We start from the raw sequence: 15,710 nt of genomic DNA, 5'->3' as shown, positions 1-15,710 counted from the left end.
TGCCCCCAATGGTACCACCCCCCATAACCCCCAATGCTACCTCCCCATAGCCCCCAATGGTACCCCCCCCATAGCCCCCAATGGTACCACTCCCCCATACCCCCATTGGTACCACCCCATAGCCCCCAATGGTACCACCCCCCCATAGCCCCCAATGGTACAAGCCCCTTATGCCCCTGTCCAAGGTGCTGACCGCGGCCTATGACAGCGGGGTCACCCTCTTCGACGTTACCGAGGCCTCAGGAAGGTACCAATGGAAGGGGGGGGGGGGCACCCCAATATCGCCCCTATGGACCCCCCCATGAGCGGCCAATGACCCCCCAGTGGTATCGGTGTCCCCCCCCCCCCCCATAGGGCTGAGAAGCTGCTGGGTGAGGTCCTAAGGAGCAAAGGATGGAGGTGAGGGGTCCCTATGGGTGCTATGGGGTGTCTATGGGGGGCTATAGGGGGGTCTATGGGGTCCCTATGGGGGGCTATAGGGGGGTCTATGGGGTTCTATGGGGTGCTCTGGGGTCCCTATGGGGGTCTATGGGGTCCCTATGGGGGGCTATAGGGGGGTCTATGGGTCCCTAGGGGTTCTATGGGGTGCTATGGGGTCCCTATGGGGGGCTATGGGGTCCCTATGGGGACTATAAGGGGGTCAATGACGTCCCTATGGGGCGATGGGGGTGTCTATGGGGTGATGAGGAGTCTATGAGGGGTCCCTATGGGCGCTATGGGGTCCCTATGGGGGGCTATGGGGTCCCTATGGGGGCTATAAGGGGGTCAATGGTGTCCCTATGGGGCAATGGGGGTGTCTATGGGGTGATGGGGAGTCTATGAGGGGTCCCTATGGGTGCTATGGGGTCCCTATGGGGGGCTATAGGGGGGTCCTATGGGGTTCTATGGGGCTCTATGGGGTGCTATGGGGTCCCTATGGGGTGCTATGGAGTCCCTATGGGGGGCTATGGGGTCCCTATGGGGGCTATAAGGGTGTCAATGGTGTCCCTATGGGGCAATGGGTGGTGTCTATGGGGTGATGGGGAGTCTATGAGGGGTCCCTATGGGTGCTATGGGGTCCCTATGGGGGGCTATAGGGGGGTCTATGGGGTCCCTATGGGGGGCTATAGGGGGGTCTATGGGGTTCTATGGGGTTCTATGGGGTGCTATGGGGTCCCTATGGGGTGCTATGGGGTCCCTATGGGGGGCTATGGGGTCCTTATGGGGACTATAAGGGGGTCAATGGTGTCCCTATGGGGCAATGGGGGTGTCTATGGGGTGATGGGGAATCTATGAGGGGTCCCTATGGGGTGCTATGGGGTCCCTATGGGGGGCTATAGGGGGGTCTATGGGGTCCCTAGGGGTTCTATGGGGTGCTCTGGGGTCCCTATGGGGGTCTATGGGGTCCCTATGGGGGGCTATAGGGGGGTCTATGGGGTCCCTAGGGGTTCTATGGGGTGCTCTGGGGTCCCTATGGGGGTCTATGGGGTCCCTATGGGGGGGCTATAGGGGGGTCTATGGGGTCCCTAGGGGTTCTATGGGGTGCTATGGGGTCCCTATGGGGGGCAATGGGGGTCCCTATGGGGGCTATAAGGGGGTCAATGATGTCCCTATGGGGCAATGGGGGTGTCTATGGGGTGATGGGGAGTCTATGAGGGGTCCCTATGGGTGCTATGGGGTCCCTATGGGGGGCTATAGGGGGGTCCATGGGGTCCCTATGGGGGGCTATAGGGGAGTCTATGGGGTCCCTAGGGGTTCTATGGGGTGCTATGGGGTCCCTATGGGGGCCTATGGGGTACCTATGGGGCAATGGGGGTGCCTATGGGCTGATGGGGAGTCTATGAGGGGTCCCTAATGGGTGCTATGGGGCAGCTCAGGGTGATGGGAGCTGTCTATGGGGTGATGGGGGTTGTCTATGGGGCAGCCATGGGGTGCTGTGTGTCATTATGGGGCAATATGGGGTGTAGGTGGTGCTATGGTGCGCTATGGGCACTATGGGGTTTTATGGGGTGCTATAGGGCATTATGGGGTGTTATGGGTTCTATGGGGTGCTATGGGGCGCTATGGGGTTCTGTGGGGTGTCTATGGGGCGCTATGGGGGTCTATGGGGTGCTATGGGGCACTGATTCCTCTTCCCCCCCCAGACGCTCCAGTTACGTCATCACCACGAGGGTCTTCTGGGGGGGGCAGTGAGTACCCACAATGCACAGCGCGCGCCTATGGGGCACAAGGGGGGCTATGGGGCACAAGGGGGGGTTATGGGGCAGGAGGGGGCAATGGGGCAGGAGGCGGTCGCTGTGGGGCAGCCGTAGGGTGACGCCATCTCTGCCCCCCAAGGGCTGACCGGAGCCTCTCACGGAAGCAAGTCCTGGAGGGTGAGTTATGGGGCAGTGCTATGGGGCAGTGGGGTGCTATAGGGCAGGTCTATGGGGCAGGGAATGCTATGGGGCACTCTATAGGGCAGGGAATACTATGGGGCAGGGGATGCTATAGGGCAGGTCTATGGGGCAGGGGATGCTATGGGGCACTCTATGGGGCAGGGGATGCTATCGGGCATTCTATGGGGCAGGGGATGCTATGGGGCACTCTATGGGGCAGGGACGCTATGGGGCACGCTATGGGGCAGTGGGGTGCTATAGGGCAGGTCTATGGGGCAGGGGATGCTATGGGGCAGGGGATGCTATGGGGCAGGCTATGTGGTAGGGGATGCTATGGGGCATGCTATGGGGCACTCTATGGGGCAGAGGATGCTATGGGGCACTCTATGGGGCAGGGACGCTATGGGGCACGCTATGGGGCAGTGGGGTGCTATAGGGCGGGTCTATAGGGCAGGGGACGCTATGGGGCAGGGGACGCTATGGGGCAGGGGACGCTATGGGGCACGCTATGGGTCACATCCCCAGGCCTCCAGGGGTCGCTCCAGCGGCTGCAGCTCGACTACGTTGACGTCATCTTCGCGGGGCCCCGCCCCGGCCCCGCCCACACCGAAGGTGAGGCCCCGCCCCTCCCCGGAGGCCCCGCCCCTTTGCATAGGCCACCCCCTCCTGACTCAGCCACGCCCCCTCTCCGAAACCACGCCCCCCCGTCCAAGGCCACGCCCCTTGCTCTTAGGCCCCGCCCCCTCACGTGTCTCTGCTTCGCCCCACAGGGCCCGACCCGACCCTGCGCCTCCTGCGGCTGGAAGGTACCAAGAGCCCCAGAGAGACCCATAGAGCCCCATAGAGCCCCATAGAGACCTATAGAGACCCATAGAGCCCTATAGAGATCTATAGAGACCCATAGAGCCCCATAGAGAGCCATAGAGACCCATAGAGACCTATAGAGCCCCATAGAGAGCCATAGAGACCCATAGAGACCTATAGAGACCTATAGAGACCCATAGAGCCCTATAGAGATCTATAGAGACCCATAGAGAACCATAGAGCCCCATAGAGACCTATAGAGCCCCATAGAGAGCCATAGAGACCCATAGAGACCCATAGAGACCCATAGAGCCCCATAGAGCCCCATAGAGACCTATAGAGACCCATAGAGCCCTATAGAGATCTATAGAGACCCATAGAGAACCATAGAGCCCCATAGAGACCTATAGAGACCCATAGAGACCCATAGAGCCCCATAGAGAGCCATAGAGACCCATAGAGACCTATAGAGCCCCATAGAGAGCCATAGAGCCCTACAGAGACCTATAGAGCCCAATAGAGACCCCATAGAGACCCATAGTGACCCATAGAGACTCCATAGGGACCCATAGAGACCCACAGAGACCCACAGAGACCCATAGACACACTATAGCACCCATAGAGACCCCATAAAGTCCCACAGACCCCCATAGACCCTCATAGACACACATAGACTCCATAGACCCCATAGACCCCCATGGACACCCATAGACCCCATAGACCCCCATAGACACCCATAGACCCCCATAGACACCCATAGACTCCATAGACCCCATAGACCCCCATGGACACCCATAGACCCCATAGACCCCCATAGACCCCATAGACACCCATAGACCCCCATAGACCCCCATGGACACCCATAGACCCCATAGACCCCCATAGACCCCATAGACACCCATAGACCCCCATAGATCCCATAGACCCCCGTAGACCCCATAGACACCCATAGAGCCTCATAGACACCCATGGACACCCATAGACCCCATAGAACCCTATAGACCCCCATAGACCCCATAGACACCCATAGACACCTATAGACCCCCATAGACACACATAGACACCGATGGACACCCATAGACCCCCATAGACACCCATGGACACCCATAGACACCCATGGACACCCATAGACCCCCATAGACCTCATAGACCCCATAGACACCCATAGACACCCATGGACCCCCATAGAACCCCATAGGCCCCATAGATCCCCATGGACGCCCATAGACCCCATAGACCCCCATAGACCCCCATAGACCCCCATAGATCCCATAGACACCCATAGACCCCCATGGACACCCATAGACCCCCATAGATCCCATAGACACCCATAGACCCCCATGGACACCCATAGAACCCCATGGACACCCATAGACCCCCATAGACCCCCATAGACCCCCGTAGACCCCATAGACCCCATAGACCCCCATGGACACCCATAGACCCCCATAGACACCCATAGACCCCTGTAGGCCCCCATAGACCCCCATAGCCCCCCACAGACCCCATAACTCCCCATAGACACCTGTAGACACCCATAGACCCCATAGACCCCATAGACACCCATAGATCCCCATAGACCCCATAGACCCCATAGACCCCATAGACCCTCATAGACCCCATAGACCCCCACGGATACCCATAGACCCCATAGACCACATAGACCCCCATGGACACCCAAAGACCCCCATAGACGCCCATAGACCCCCATAGACCCCAAAGACCCCATAGACCCCCATAGGTCCCCATAGACCCCATAGACCCCATAGACCCCCATAGACCCCATAGACCCCCATGGACACCCATAGACCTCCATAGACCCCATAGACCCCATAGACACCCATAGACCCCCATGGACACCCATAGACCCCATAGACCCCATAGACCCCCATGGACCCCCATGGCTCCCCCCCATATCCCAGTGTTCCCTCCCCCATTGCCCTCAATGGGGCCCCCAGTGACCGCCCCGCCCCTCCCCCCACAGAGCTGGTGCGCGTCATGAGTGACGTCATCGACCGGGGACTGGCGCTGTATTGGGGCACGGCGGGGGGCGCGCCCGGTGACGTCATGGTCGGGTCATCACGGGGGGGGGATAGGGGATATGGGGTGTGGGGTGTGGGGTATGGGGTATGGGGTATGGGATATGGGGTATGGGGTATGGGATATGGGGTATGGGGTATGGGGTATGGGGTATGGGATATGGGGTATGGGGATATGGGGTATGGGGTATGGGATATGGGGTATGGGGTATGGGATATGGGGTATGGGGTATGGGGTATGGGGTATGGGATATGGGGTATGGGGTATGGGATATGGGGTATGGGGTATGGGGTATGGGGTATGGGATATGGGGTATGGGGTATGGGATATGGGGTATGGGGTATGGGGTATGGGGTATGGGATATGGGGTATGGGGTATGGGGTATGGGGTATGGGATATGGGGTATGGGGTATGGGGTATGGGATATGGGGTATGGGGTATGGGGTATGGGGTATGGGATATGGGGTATGGGGTATGGGGTATGGGATATGGGGTATGGGGTATGGGGTATGGGGTATGGGGTATGGGATATGGGGTATGGGGTATGGGGTATGGGGTATGGGATATGGGGTATGGGGTATGGGGTATGGGATATGGGGTATGGGGTATGGGGTATGGGGTATGGGGTATGGGATATGGGGTATGGGGTATGGGATATGGGGTATGGGGTATGGGATATGGGGTATGGGGTATGGGGTATGGGGTATGGGATATGGGGTATGGGGTATGGGATATGGGGTATGGGGTATGGGGTATGGGGTATGGGATATGGGGTATGGGGTATGGGGTATGGGGTATGGGATATGGGGTATGGGGTATGGGGTATGGGATATGGGGTATGGGGTATGGGGTATGGGGTATGGGATATGGGGTATGGGGATATGGGGTATGGGGTATGGGATATGGGGTATGGGGTATGGGATATGGGGTATGGGGTATGGGGTATGGGGTATGGGATATGGGGTATGGGGTATGGGATATGGGGTATGGGGTATGGGGTATGGGGTATGGGATATGGGGTATGGGGTATGGGATATGGGGTATGGGGTATGGGGTATGGGGTATGGGATATGGGGTATGGGGTATGGGGTATGGGGTATGGGATATGGGGTATGGGGTATGGGGTATGGGATATGGGGTATGGGGTATGGGGTATGGGGTATGGGGTATGGGATATGGGGTATGGGGTATGGGATATGGGGTATGGGGTATGGGATATGGGGTATGGGGTATGGGGTATGGGGTATGGGATATGGGGTATGGGGTATGGGATATGGGGTATGGGGTATGGGGTATGGGGTATGGGATATGGGGTATGGGGTATGGGGTATGGGGTATGGGATATGGGGTATGGGGTATGGGGTATGGGATATGGGGTATGGGGTATGGGGTATGGGGTATGGGGTATGGGATATGGGGTATATGGGACATGGGGTATGGGATATGGGATATGGGGTATGGGATATGGGGTATGGGATATGGGGTGTGGGGTATGGGGTATGGGATATGGGGTATGGGATATGGGGTATGGGGCATGGGGTATGGGATATGGGATATGGGGTATGGGGTATGGGGTATATGGGACATGGGGTATGGGCTATTATGGGATGTGGGCCGTGGTCTCCCCCCCAGGACACCTTCGCTGTTGCCCGTCAGTTCAACCTGGTGGCCCCCGTGTGCCAGTGGGCGGAGCTTCCGCCGGAGCCCCGCCTCTTCCGGCAGCTCGGTGCGGGGGGGGGGGCACCAATGGGGGCCAATGGGGGCCAATGGGAGTCTATGGGGGTCAATGGGGGTCACTGAGCATCAGTGGGGGTCTATGGGGCCAATGGGAGTCTATGGGGGTCTATGGGGTCTATGGGGGTCTATGGGGTCAATGGGGGTCTGTGGCATTCTATGGGGGTCAATAGGGTGGGGGCACCTATAGGTGTCCAATGGGGGGTCTGTGGGGTGGGTGCTATGGGGCAGGAGTCACTCTGGTGCCCCCCAGGTCTGGGTGCTGTCACTTGGTCCCCATTGGCCCCGGGCCCTGCCCTAGAGGAGGAGCAGCTGCCCCATGGGCGCCCCATAGGCAAGGTGGGTCTGTGTGTACCCATATCCCATATATCCCATATATCCTGTATCACATATACCCCATGTCCCATACCCCATACCCCATATCCCATATCCCATACCCCATATCCCATATCCCATACCCCATATCCCATACCCCATACCCCATATCCCATATCCCATACCCCATATCCCATACCCCATACCCCATATCCCCATATCCCATATCCCATACCCCATACCCCATACCCCATATCCCACACCCCATATCCCATATATCCCATACCCCATACCCCATATCCCATATCCCATACCCCATACCCCATATCCCATACCCCATACCCCATATCCCATACCCCATATCCCATATCCCATACCCCATACCCCATATCCCATACCCCATATCCCATACCCCATATCCCATATCCCATATCCCATATCCCATATCCCCATACCCCATATCCCATATCCCATACCCCATATCCCATACCCCATACCCCATACCCCATACCCCATACCCCATATCCCATACCCCATATCCCATACCCCATACCCCATATCCCATATCCCATACCCCATATCCCATACCCCATATCCCATATCCCATATCCCATATCCCATACCCCATACCCCATACCCCATATCCCATACCCCATACCCCATATCCCATACCCCATACCCCATATCCCATATCCCATATCCCATACCCCATGTCCCATATCCCATACCCCATATCCCATGTCCCCAGGCTATGGGGCGCCGGCAGCCATTGAAGGTTGGGGACTTGCAGCCACTGGCCCAACGCTTGGGCTGCTCCGTGTCCCAGTTGGGCATTGGTGAGTATTATGGGATATGGGGTATGGGGTGTGGGGTGTGGGATATGGGGTATGGGATATGGGGTATGGGGTATGGGGTATGGGATATGGGATATGGGATATGGGATATGGGATATGGGATATGGGGTATGGGGTATGGGGTATGTAATATGGGGTATGGGGTATGGGATATGGGGTATGGGATATGGGGTATGGGGTATGGGGTATGGGATATGGGGTATGGGGTATGGGGTATGGGGTATGGGGTATGGGGTATGGGATATGGGGTATGGGATGTGGGATATGGGGTATGGGGTATGGGGTATGGGATATGGGGTATGGGGTATGTGCCGTTGGCTCTATGGGGCCTATGGGGTGACGCGTGTGCCCTGGGGGTGTCCCCAGCCTGGTCTCTGCGGGCCGAGGGCGTCAGCTCAGTGCTGGTGGGCGCCGAGACCCCCGAAGTGCTGCAGGAGCAGCTCCAGGCCCTGCAGGTGAGGGGAGACATTGGGGTCCCCCTTGGGGCATTGGGGTCCCCCTTGGGTCATTGGGGTCCCCCTTGGGGCATTGGGGTCCTCACTGGGGCATTGGGGTCCCCATTGGGTCATTGGAGTCCCCATTGGGTCGTTGGGGTCCCCTTGGGTCATTGGGGTCCTCACTGGGGCATTGGGGTCTTCATTGGGTCATTGGGGTCCCCATTGGGTCATTGGGGTCCTCACTGGGGCATTGGGGTCCCTTTGGGTCATTGGGGTCCCTTTGGGTCATTGGGGTCCCCATTGGGTCATTGGGGTCCTCACTGGGGCATTGGGGTCTCCCTTGGGTCATTGGGGTCCCCATTGGGTCATTGGGGTCCCCCTTGGGTCATTGGGGTCCCCATTGGGGCATTGGGGTCCCCCTTGGGTCGTTGGGGTCCTCACTGGGGCATTGGGGTCCTCACTGGGGCATTGGGGTCCCCCTTGGTCATTGGGTTCCCCATGGGGTCCCTTATGTCCCCATTGACCTCCCCATTGACGTCCCCATTGACCTCCCCATTGACGTCCCCATTGAAGCCCCCATTGACGTTCCCGTTGACGTCCCCATTGACGTCCCCATTGACAGCCCCATTGACAGCCCCATTGACAGCCCCATTGATGTCCCCATTGACAGCCCCATTGATGTCCCCATTGACGTCCCCATTGACCTCCCCATTGACAGCCCCATTGACAGCCCCATTGATGTCCCCATTGACCTCCCCATTGACAGCCCCATTGACGTCCCCATTGATGTCCCCATTGACATCCCCATTGACAGCCCCATTGACGTCCCCATTGACGTCCCCATTGACAGCCCCATTGACAGCCCCATTGACCTCCCCATTGATGTCCCCATTGAAGCCCCCATTGACGTTCCCGTTGACGTCCCCATTGATGTCCCCATTGACCTCCCCATTGACGTCCCCATTGATGTCCCCATTGACCTCCCCATTGACGTCCCCATTGACCTCCCCATTGACGTCCCCATTGAAGCCCCCATTGACGTTCCCGTTGACGTCCCCATTGACGTCCCCATTGACAGCCCCATTGACAGCCCCATTGACCTCCCCATTGATGTCCCCATTGAAGCCCCCATTGACGTTCCCGTTGACGTCCCCATTGACGTCCCCATTGACCTCCCCATTGACGTCCCCATTGATGCCCCCAGGTCCTGCCCAGCCTCAGCCCCGCGACCCTACAGGAGCTCGACACCCTGCTGGGGGGAGCGGCGCCTCCGTAGGCCCCGCCCCTCCCCTCCCATTGGCTGCTTCCCGCATGAGCCCGGCCCCTCCTCATCCAATCCCCACCCCTCGCCCCGCCCCTCCAGCCAATGAGGTAGCGTGGGGGGCGTGGCCTCCCCTCCTCCTCCTCCTCCTGTAGCCCCGCCCCTTGCGAGGGGCGTGGCCACATCACTCAAGAGCAATAACCCCGCCCCCCCGCCGCAAGGGGGCGGGGCCTTCTAAGCACAAACCCCGCCCCCTTTCGGTCCCGACCAATCGCAGCGCTTCCAGTGGGAAGGGGGCGGGGTCTCGCCTTGCCCCGCCCCTTTCCCCTCCTCCCTCCCCCTCTCCTCAATGGGGGGAGGGGGCAATAAAGTGGCTTTTCCCACGTGGGGGAGGGGCTGTGTTGTGGATTGGGGGGGATCCATAGGGATACATGGGGGGAGATGGGGGGATCCATAGGGATACATGGGGGGATCCATAGGGATACATGGGGAGGAGATGGGGGGATCCATAGGGATACATGGGGGGGATCCATAGGGAAGCATGGGGGGGATCCATAGGGATGCATGGGGGGGATCCATAGTGATACATGGGGGGGATCCATAGGGATACATGGGGGGAGATGGGGGGATCCATAGGGATACATGGGGGGGATCCATAGGGATACATGGGGGAGATCCATAGGGATACATGGGGGGAAGATGGGGGGATCCATAGGGATACATGGGGGGGAGATGGGGGGATCCATAGGGATACATGGGGGGGAGATGGGGGGATCCATAGGGATACATGGGGGAAGCAATGGCGGGGGGGGGATCCATGGTAGGGGAATCCATAGGGATACATGGGATGGGGGGGGGGGGGGGATCCATAGGGATACATGGGGGGAAGCCATGGGGGGGATCCATAGGGATACATGGGGGAAGCAATGGCTGGGGGGGATCCATGGTAGGGGAATCCATAGGGATACATGGGGGGGATCCATAGGGATATACATTGGGGATCCATAAGGATACACGGCGGGGATGGGGAGGGGATCCATAGGAATCCATAGGGATACGTGGTGAGGAATGGGATTGGGCGGATGGGGATGGGATATGGGGGGGGGAATCCATAGGGATCCATGGCGGGGATCCATAGGGATACATGGCGGGGATGGGAATGGGATACGGAGGGGGGAATGGGGTGGGGGTTGGGATGAGGAGGGTTAAGGAGCGCGATTCCATGATCCCGTCATTCCGTGATTCCATGGAGGAAGCTGCCCCTCCTCAGCCAACCAGCAGTGGCCACGTCACCGTGACGTCACAATGGCCCCACACACCGGGGGGTGGGTGGGGGGGGAGAGCAGAGGACCCCATTGGAGGAGCTGGGGGTGAAGGTCCCGCATGGAAGTGAAGCGGGATCATGGAATTCTGGGATGGGAAGCAGGAACTCTTCCTGGTGACCCCCATCACCCAGGAAGGTGCCCACAGCGATGGGGGGGCATCGGCGGTTGTGGGGACGGTGATGAAGATAATGGGATGATGGTGATGATGGGAGGATGATGGAGGTGATGGTGATGGTGAGATGATGATGGTGATGATGATGATGATGGTGATGATGATGATGGGATGGTGATGATGATGGTGATGGTGGTGATGGGACAATGATGATGATATGATGATGGTGATGATGATGATGATGGTGAGATGATGATGGTGATGATGATGATGATGATGATGATGATGATGATGATGATGATGGGATGGTGATGATGGGAAGATGGTGATGATGGGGGTGATGAGGTGATGGTGATGATGGGATGATGATGGAGGTGATGATGATGATGGTGGTGATGGGACAATGATGATGATATGATGATGGTGAGATGATGATGGTGATGATGATGATGGGATGGTGATGATGGGAAGATGGTGATGATGATGGTGATGGTGGTGATGGGACAATGATGATGATATGATGATGGTGATGATGATGATGATGGTGAGATGATGATGGTGATGATGATGATGATGATGATGATGGTGAGATGATGGGATGGTGAGGATGGGAATATGGTGATGATGGGGGTGATGATGATGATGGTGGTGATGGGACAATGATGATGATATGATGATGGTGATGATGATGATGATGGTGAGATGATGATGGTGGTGATGATGATGATGATGATGATGGGATGGTGATGATGGGAAGATGGTGATGATGGGGGTGATGAGGTGATGGTGATGATGGGATGATGATGGAGGTGATGATGATGATGGTGGTGATGGGACAATGATGATGATGATGATGATGGTGATGATGATGATGGGATGGTGATGATGGGAAGATGGTGATGATGGGGGTGATGATGATGATGGTGGTGATGGGACAATGATGATGATATGATGATGGTGATGATGATGATGATGGTGAGATGATGATGGTGATGATGATGATGGGAAGATGGTGATGGGGGTGATGAGGTGATGGTGATGATGGGATGATGATGGAGATGATGGTGATGATGTGATGGTGATGATGATGGTGATGGTGGTGATGGGACAATGATGATGATATGATGATGGTGGTGATGGGACAATGATGATGGTATGATGATGGTGATGATGATGATGATGGTGGTGATGGGACAATGATGATGATATGATGATGGTGATGATGATGGTGGTGGTGATGGGACAATGATGATGATATGATGATGGTGATGATGATGATGATGGTGGTGATGGGACAATGATGATGATATGATGATGGTGATGATGATGATGATGGTGAGATGATGATGATGGGATGGTGATGATGGGAAGGTGGTGATGGGGGTGATGGTGATGATGGGATGATGATGGAGATGATGGTGTTGATGGTGATGAGTTGATGGTGGTGATGGGGGTGATGATGATAGTGATGGTGATGGTGAGATGATGGTGATGATATAACGATAGTGATGATGATGATGGTGATGTGGTGATGATGATGGCAATTAATGATGGGATGATGATGGTGATGATGATGGTGATAATGATGATGATGATGATGATGATGGTGATGATGTTGAGGATGATGGTAATGATGATGGTGATGTTGGTGATGATGATGAAGATGATGATGATGATGTTGATGGTGATGATGATGATGGTGATGATGATGAGGATGGTGATGATGAGGATGGTGATGATGGTGATGATGGTGATGATGATGATGATGATAATGGTGATGATGAGGATGGTGATGGTGATGATGGTGATGATGATGATGATGGTGATGATGATGGTGATGATGGTGATGATGATGATGATGATGATGATGATGATGATGATGATGGTGATGATGATGGTGATGATGGTGATGATGATGATGATGATGGTGATGATGCTGATGATGATGAAGATGATGATGATGATGTTGATGGTGATGATGATGATGGTGATGATGATGTTGATGGTGATGATGATGGTGATGATGGTGATGATGATGATGATGATGATGATGATGTTGATGATGGTGATGATGATGATGATGATGGTGATGTTGATGATGTTGGGTTGGGTGCTGCTGGCCATGGACCCCAACCGCCTTTCCCATCCCTTTCCAGAGCGAGCCACCATCTGGGACGCCGTGTCCAGCTACGTCCAAGAGCAGCTCCTGCAGCACAAGGTCCTTATGGGGCACCCATAGAGCACCCATAGAGCATCCATGGAGCACCCATGGAGCACCCATAGAGCACCCATAGAGCACCCATGGAGCACCCATGGAGCACCCATTGAGCATCCATGGAGCATCCATGGAATACCCATAGAGCGCCCACACAGCATCCATAGAGCCCATGGAGCACCCATAGAGCACCCATAGAGCACCCATGGAGCACCCATGAAGCACCCATAGAGCACCCATGGAACACCCATAGAGCACCCATAGAGCATCCATAGAGCATCCATGGAGCACCCATGGAACACCCATAGAGCATCCATGGAACACCCATAGAGCACCCATACAGCATCCATGGAGCACCCATGGAGCACCCATGGAGCACCAATGGAGCACCCATAGAGCACCCATGGAGCACCAATGGAGCACCCATAGAGCATCCATGGAACACCCATAGAGCACCCATACAGCATCCATGGAGCATCCATGGAGCACCCATGGAGCACCCATGGAGCACCCATACAGCACCCATAGAGCACCCATGGAGCACCCACTGAGCATTCTTTGAGCACCCATAGAGCACCCATAGAGCACCCATGGAGCACCCATGTCCATGCCTTCCCTTTAGTTGCCCTCAAGCTGCTTCTACCTGGCCTCCTTTAGTGATGAAGGACCCAACATCTCCTCCACACTGTTCCCCCCTCCACTGACCAGAAGCCCCATCCTTGCTCATGGCCATCCCCAGCTCTCCCATTGGCTGCTTCTCACCCCTTCCACCCTTCTCCTCCAATCACAGGGCGTCCGGATTCCTTCCTTGGGCACCTTGGATGTTGTGCAGGAAGAGATCCAGGTTGGAGACGAGTTGGTGACCATCCATAGGCCCACGTTCTCCTTGGCCAGGAACCTGGCTCTGGTCCACAACCTGATGGGCAACAAGCTCTATGTACCTGGTAAGAGACGATGGATAAGCCTTGGGTCGGTGCCATCAACATCCCGCCCCATCCTGGCCTTGGACAGGCTGCTCCTACCATAGCAGGTCCATAGATGGGTTGTGAGCATCAACACAACGATGGACCATTGGAGATGACCCCAATGGGGCCTTGGAGATGCCCCCAATGGGGCCTTGGAGATGCTTCCTCTACCATAGAAGGTCCATAGATGGGTTGTGAGCATCAACACAACGATGGACCATTGGAGATGACCCCAATGGGGCCTTGGAGATGCCCCCAATGGGGCCTTGGAGATGCTTCCTCTACCATAGCAGGTCCATGGATGGGTTGTGAGCATCAACACAACGATGGACCATTGGAGATGACCCCAATGGGGCCTTGGAGATGCCACCAATGGGGCCTTGGAGATGCTTCCTCTACCATAGCAGGTCCATGGATGGGTTGTGAGCATCAACACAACGATGGACCATTGGAGATGCCTCCAATGGGGCATTGGAGATGCTTCCTCTACCATAGAAGGTCCATAGATGGGTTTAGAGCATCGACACTATGGTGGACCATTGGAGATGACCCCAATGGGGCCTTGGAGATGCCCCCAATGGGGCCTTGGAGATGCTTCCTCTACCATAGCAGGTCCATAGATGGGTTGTGAGCATCAACACTATGGTGGACCATTGGAGATGACCCCAATGGGGCCTTGGAGATGCCTCCAATGGGGCCTTGGAGATGCTTCCTCTACCATAGCAGGTCCATGGATGGGTTGTGAGCATCAACACAATAATGGACCATTGGAGATGACCCTAATGAGGTCTTGGAGATGCTTCTTCTACCATAGCAGGTCCATAGATGGGTTGTGAGCATCAACACAATGATGGACCATTGGAGATGCCCCCAATGAGGCCTTGGAGATGCTTCTTCTACCATAGCCGGTCCATAGATGGGTTTAGAGCATCAACTCAATGGTAGACCATTGGAGATGCTTCCAGTGGGAGCTTGGAGATGCCTCCAATGGGGCCTCGGAGATGCTTCCTCTACCATAGCAGGTCCATGGATGGGTTGTGAGCATCAACACAACGATGGACCATTGGAGACGCCTCCAATGGGGCCTCAGAGATGCTTCCTCTACCATAGAAGGTCCGCAGATGGGTTTTCAGCGTCAACACAATGATGGACCATTGGAGATGCTCCCAATGGCGTTGACCATCATCGTTCTATGGTTCTTGAAGGCAACAAGGAGCTGGAGCCCCTCAAGTACTCCAAGGTGGCCTCATCCATCCCCACGTCGCGCCAGAAGGTGGAACGCTGCGTCCA

The 15,710-nt window shown here is 56.2% G+C and overlaps 1 protein-coding gene across 1 annotated transcript; it reads left to right on the top strand.

Annotated features, from left to right (window-relative positions):
• Positions 1 to 128: 128 nt before the first annotated feature.
• LOC136023496 (voltage-gated potassium channel subunit beta-3-like) lies at positions 129 to 9,900 on the top strand. The gene is made up of 12 exons (XM_065697987.1): positions 129 to 247; positions 355 to 399; positions 2,124 to 2,168; positions 2,317 to 2,354; positions 2,883 to 2,969; positions 3,128 to 3,163; positions 5,146 to 5,231; positions 6,835 to 6,928; positions 7,190 to 7,275; positions 8,000 to 8,087; positions 8,472 to 8,560; positions 9,747 to 9,900. The coding sequence occupies exons 1-12, from the start codon at positions 129 to 131 to the stop codon at positions 9,816 to 9,818; spliced, it is 885 nt and encodes a 294-aa protein (XP_065554059.1). The 3' UTR covers positions 9,819 to 9,900.
• Positions 9,901 to 15,710: the final 5,810 nt, after the last annotated feature.

This window comes from Lathamus discolor, chromosome 18, assembly GCF_037157495.1.
Source record: "Lathamus discolor isolate bLatDis1 chromosome 18, bLatDis1.hap1, whole genome shotgun sequence".
Lineage (NCBI taxonomy): Eukaryota > Metazoa > Chordata > Aves > Psittaciformes > Psittacidae > Lathamus > Lathamus discolor.
Note: the sequence above shows the minus strand (reverse complement) of the source record. Positions and strands in the feature narration are given on the sequence as shown.